Source organism: Cyprinodon variegatus, unplaced genomic scaffold, assembly GCF_000732505.1.
Source record: "Cyprinodon variegatus isolate N-32 unplaced genomic scaffold, C_variegatus-1.0 Scaffold49, whole genome shotgun sequence".
NCBI classification, from domain to species: domain Eukaryota; kingdom Metazoa; phylum Chordata; class Actinopteri; order Cyprinodontiformes; family Cyprinodontidae; genus Cyprinodon; species Cyprinodon variegatus.
The window spans coordinates 120820-126716 of NW_015150502.1; the positions used below are offsets into that span (position 1 = coordinate 120820).

General features: G+C 39.0%; 1 protein-coding gene across 1 annotated transcript in view; it reads left to right on the plus strand.

Annotated features, from left to right (window-relative positions):
* Window positions 1-2424, plus strand: part of LOC107082280 (protein FAM111A-like) — an 8585-nt gene extending 6161 nt beyond the window's left edge. Inside the window, exons 4-5 of the mRNA XM_015370881.1 lie at window positions 510-563; window positions 676-2424. Coding sequence (XP_015226367.1) covers window positions 510-563; window positions 676-2382 — 1761 coding nt within the window. The 3' untranslated portion in view covers window positions 2383-2424. The remainder of the gene's footprint in view (window positions 1-509; window positions 564-675) is intronic.
* Window positions 2425-5897: the final 3473 nt, after the last annotated feature.

Sequence of the window (5897 nt, forward strand, 5' to 3'; positions counted from 1 at the left end):
TTTAATGTACATTAAACCTACACATCTGCACTTATCACAACATTTTACACCACCACAGGCATATGGCTAAACAACAAGGCTCATGGTTGTGCATAAGGGGTGTAGCGTTCTGTCCCGACTCCCACAGGTAAACAAGTGGCAGTCTGTTAGAGGTTGCCTATGGGGTCTCTGATACACTATATGGGTGGGTGCTTAACTTCGTGGTGTGTTTTCTGTGTATCTGCTAAGGCCACGTCCCAGCGCATTGTCTTTACATTGCCCAAGGCTCTCTTCTGAGGTCTCAGGCACCTGTTCCTTAGGGTATATACTTATGCCCCTTCTGTTAGGTGTACCATTTTAAGGATACTCACAAAATAAGCCTATAGGTTGCGTCAGTCCTTCATGCTTCTATGATTAAAATGTATTTTTTTCCAGGGTTGATTAAATTCTTTTTTAGTTTTGCATAACTCTGAAACTAATATTAGAAATGTAACTACAACTCTTTAATTTTTTTTATTTTAATTCCTTAGACTCCTTTGAGAACACCACTGAGAGTGAAGGATGAGAATGGAAATGATCCCCCGGTGAGTCTATAATATCTTCAAAGAACACAAAGAATTTTCATTTGAAAACATGAATCAGTTGAATTAATTAAAAACATGAAACATAATCATCCTCACTCTGATTTTTTTGCAGACGACACATTCCCATCGTTTCACAGTAAAATTTAAACCGACAGATCGTAAAGAGTACACCATCGATTGCGATAAACCACGTTCAGTCTTGGAGGCAATCAAACACAGTCTTGGCCCAACAAATATGCTGAATTTTCCAGATGAGAACATCATCATTCAGTTGGGTAAAGAGGACAAGGACTCCGTGGTTCCAACACATTTCCCTTGTTCTTGTGTTGGTGATGGGGAGACACTAATTATTAATCATAGTAAATCAGAAAAGATTGAAGAAGTTCAAGATCAGCATGACAAAACCATACTGCCAAAAGAGAATTATTCCGTCTTCTTCATTGATAAAGTTGGGGGTCTCAAAACCAAAACAAAAGATTTGTTCAGAAGCAAAATGATTAAGCAATTCAAGTATCTCTGCGTTTATGGGGAAAAAGGGATGACGGTGGAAGAGGCTCTGAAGCGCGATGGTCGGTTCATTGACAATCTTGGAGAATTTACCCTGTCTGATAACGAAAACCCAGACGTCCTCACTCTGCGCACACAAAGGGTAGACAGCCTCCACCAGAAGGCTTTCAAGATACGTCTTCCGCTTAATAAATGGGAAAATGTTGAAACACAAATGAGGTCAATCCTAGATGTCGCTCGTAACAGTGGAAAAAGTGTTAGAAAAGTAATGGAAGAGCCGACCAGCAGCGTTAACACTGCTGAGATTTACCAACTGCTGCGTCAGCAGTTCCCAGATCTTAAAGAATGGATGGAGAAGAGATTCCCTGCTGATTCCTACCAAGAAGCTCTCAAACTTAAGAATGAGAATTTTGGAAAGATCCAACAGTCTTTCAGCGAAGTTCATAGAATCAGGAAGTTGCTGAAAATGGGCCAGTCTGTCTGTAAAGTCATTATTTCTGGTTTTTCCCAGGGAACTGGCTTCGTGCTGTTTGATAGGTTGATCTTGACCAGTGCACATTTGTTCAAAGGATGCGTCCAAGGAAAAAACATTCTGGATCATATAAACGTCTCTGCTCTATTTAACTATGATGATCCTGAGCCAGAGACAAATTACTTTTATTTCTCTGCTGAGAAAACATTTATCGACATTGATGATGAGCTAGATTATGCTGTACTCATGCTTGAACCAGGGGGCCAAAAATCCAACCCCAAAACGAATGTAGATAATGTAAAAGTTCCTCCAGGGCTGCTCAACAAATTTGGTTCTCTACCTATGAATGGCGAGGCCTGTATTATTGGCCACCCAGCAGGAGGAGTAAAGAAAATTGATCCAACATGCATCATTGAGCCAAAGGGGAGAGAACAAGCTGTCAATGATCATATAGCCAAACACAAAGATTCAATGTTCATCCTCCAATCAGTGTTTCAAATCCAGAATCGAGGCATTGAGGACATAATGATGGGTGGAGACAAAGCAGAAAAGGTGGCTACCTACCACACCTTCATGTATCACGGAGCATCTGGCTCTCCAGTGTTTGATGCCCATGGCAGGCTCTTTGGGATTCACACAGCAGGTTATTGTTATGAGCTCCCACACACGAAAGGCAGCGTTATTGAGTACGCCTATCCTCTGCTCACTATATTTGAAAAGTTTGTGAGCAATCTGAAGGAAAGTGGAAATGTTCAGATGCTGGAAAAGGTGAAGGAGGCAGCAACAGAGAATCAGCACCTTGACAAAATACTCCAGTTTGAACCAATGGAGGTCAATTAGACTGACTGTAGAAATGCTAGAGCTGCAGATTTAGTTTTAACAGCTGTGGCCCTACAAATACTCAGAAAATTTTTAAAAACCAAACAATTGTCCATTTATTGGCTTAATATTTACATTTTTACAGAGAGGCATTCATGTGTGTGTGTGTGTGTGTGTGTGGGGGTGGGGGGTTATACCTTACACATTTCCTAGTTTACATTTAGACAGAAAAACCAAGAGTACCCAGGAAGATACGTAAATGCATGGAGAAAACATCATACTTCTTTCAGGAAGGTAATTGTCAGGAATAAAAACCAGAACTAATTTACTGGGCTGATTTTGTTTCATCCAGTGAAATTGCCACCTGAGTCTTGAACAGGAATAAAAACCCATCATAAAATAAATTACCTAAATTAATCAAAGATAATCTTCCTTCCAAAGAAAAATTTTCTTCCATTTCTCCATTTTATCCTAACAAGATCACCGCTATCCCTATTTCTACTATTGGGTGAGAGACACTAACATCCTGGTTGGGTTGCTGGTTAAGACTCCAGGTTTTTTACCACTTTTATTTTACCTACATACACATTAGTTTTGGGGGGTTGTGCCTTACGTTGCTTTAATCAGTTTCATTTTAATTCAGCACTGCTTTATTAATGCCAAAGGAGAAATAAATGCAGTAACACATTTTATTTTCAATTATTTGTTGTAGATGTTAATTGCTGAAGGCAGGAAGGATCTTCTGTGGTGTCTGTCTTAAGGCCAGAACACACTGAATCCGATTTAGTGTCCGATCCGCCAGAAAATCGTGTCAGATGAGGTTGTGACGTTTAGTGCCCATTGAAAGTCAATTGGGATGATCACAACCGACATAATTTTACACAAAGGGGCTTGCATAGCACATCTGACTGAGATAGACCCCAGGTGTGTTTTAGTCGGAACTACACATCAATTAGTCGGCAATTTCATGAGTCTGACCAGAACATGTTGACAAAGTAAAACTAATCTGCTTTGGGTGAAAATACAAAATAAAATATGTTAATCGCACGGGGAAAGAATCATTTTTGGAGTGGCACATTGCCTATATAGTAAGCGGGACAGATTAATTTAAAACAATGAATGAAAGATTAAAAAAAGAATACGATAGTTTAAGAGGACAGAAAACAGATAAAGTAGTGATCCTCTATGAGTCTCAAAGAAACGAGGGACAGACAACGCAGTTTATCAATCTCCCCAGTAATTTAAGTAATTTGCGCTGATGCTGATTTGTTTTGGGGTATTTTCATGCTGATCAGTGTCTCAGTGAAATAACAGTTTCTGTTTGGCTTTTTTTAAAATATCTAATAGTATTAATGTTTTTTATCAAAACAAATAATAAAGAACTATAAAACCAATCAGGTAATTTGATCCCCACTCCTCCAGCAAAGTGGAACAGAGACATTTTCGCTTTCTAATTCCATTCAAATAAGTCATGGACTACTCTTTGTCCTTCTTTAAATAGTTTAAATTTGGATCAATCTATGTTTATTAATGACATCCATCCTTTATATCCATCCCTTTTCGGTCAGGTAGGACCACAGATTAACTTACGCTAAATCTGGCAACGAATCTTGTTCTACACAATATAAAATAAGTGGACACAACCAGTCCAAGAGTCACCTTATCTGCAACCTTTAGCTGCTGCTCAAATTATTTAAAAGCTTAAGAGATTTTAGCACAATTTATTCCCAACAATTTTCATAACTTTTGTTTTTTACTTTTTCATTTCTACATTTTAATCAAATATAATCAACAACCTACATAGATCTTTGCTTATTTTACAGAGTTGGTGGATTTCTAACTATACTTCAGTTTATTGTTGCACTGTGTGATTATTTTATTGTAAACTAGAGATCGACTGATACTGACTACTTTCCTGATACTGACATTAACATCAGTCTAACTGATCACCGCTATGTGCTGCAGACATGTTTTGGACAATTCTGAGAGCAGATATTTATTTTCCTGCATTAACATAATCAAAATGGCACAGTCATAGAAAAAAAATGACAAAAATCTCAATTAAAAGAAAAAAAAAGATTGTTAATGATTAACCAACTAAACATTAACAATGGATAGTAAATGTAGGGGAACAGTAAAGCATTTGCTTTACGTGATCTAAAGGCATGGCTGCTGAATGTAATAACGAATGGGCCAACCCATGCACATATCAAACTGTACAGGAAAGAATCACATTATTTGATTATTTGACAGCCGATGTATCGTCTATCTCTATTGTAAACAATATTAATGTTCTATCATCATTTGAAGTTAAAGCACAACCCAATAAAAAGCATTTCTAACCTTTGTTAAAAAAATGTATGTTACCTCTGTTACATAAAGACTAAAAACGTGTAATAAATACTGTACTTCTCTTTATTCAATCAGACTCCATTTAATGTCTGTAACTGAATAAAAATTCTGTACTGGTAAATTAAAGTAAAAAACATTTCCATGGGTCTGACTTTTTTTTACCTGCTTTGGTTTCATTACTGAATTCCTTTGAAGATTATTGTTTTCAAAAGTCATACCAGTTCTACCAGGCAGACTTAATCTCCCAGGCTGAGCTGTTTCGCATCCTCAATTGGCTTTTTTTTTGCCCTCTGATTGTTAGTCATGTTTGACTTCACCTGGTTGATGAATTTTATGCTGTTTTTTGCTTGTTTTTTTTTTTTCTACATCACTTTTAATGCACTTTCTTAATAAAGTGTTTTAAAATTAAGTGTCCTCTACGTTTTCTTGTGCATCATGCTTAGTCTCATTGTATTATGTAATTGTCATCTCCTTCTTCATCTGAGTCGTGGGGGCAGCAGTCTCAGAAGATTCCCAAACCTCCTTCTCTGCAGACACCTTTAGCTCCTCTTGAAGAAGCCTTAAGGTGCTTCCAGGCCAGAGGGAGAGAAACAGTCCCTCAGTCATGTCCTGGGTCGTCTACTAGCCCTCTTTCTGGTGGGACGTGCCTGGAATACATCCTGAGGGAGGCGTTCAGGGAGAATCCAGAAAAGATGTCCGTACCACCCCTTGATGTGGAGAAGCACCTCTACTCCATGCCTCTCCAAAATGACTGCACCTCTCACCCTCTAAGGGAATGCCCAGCCATCCTGAGGACAACTCACATCCCCAGAGCAAGATTAAGCATCGGTGGATTGAGTTGTCGAGGCCTCCACTTCTGTGCTGCCCAATCCTTTCTTCACTGGTTTCTCCTGATTCCCCCTGCAGGTGGGGAGATCACCGGGAGATTGCTTACACCACTCCTTTGGGATGGGCCCAGCCTGGTCAAGAAAGAACCCAACCACTAGGCACTAAAGCCCCTTCCACACGAAGTCAAAACGAACACGAAACGCTGATATTTTCCAAAACGTTTGCCGTAAAGACGGAGACGTAAAATAAATGTGAATGTGAGCGTCCACACGAATGCATGAAAACGCTGCAAAATGTATGCCAGGCCTGTAAGTGGCGCTGTGGTGCCAAAGCAAAAATAAGCGACGAAATGTTGG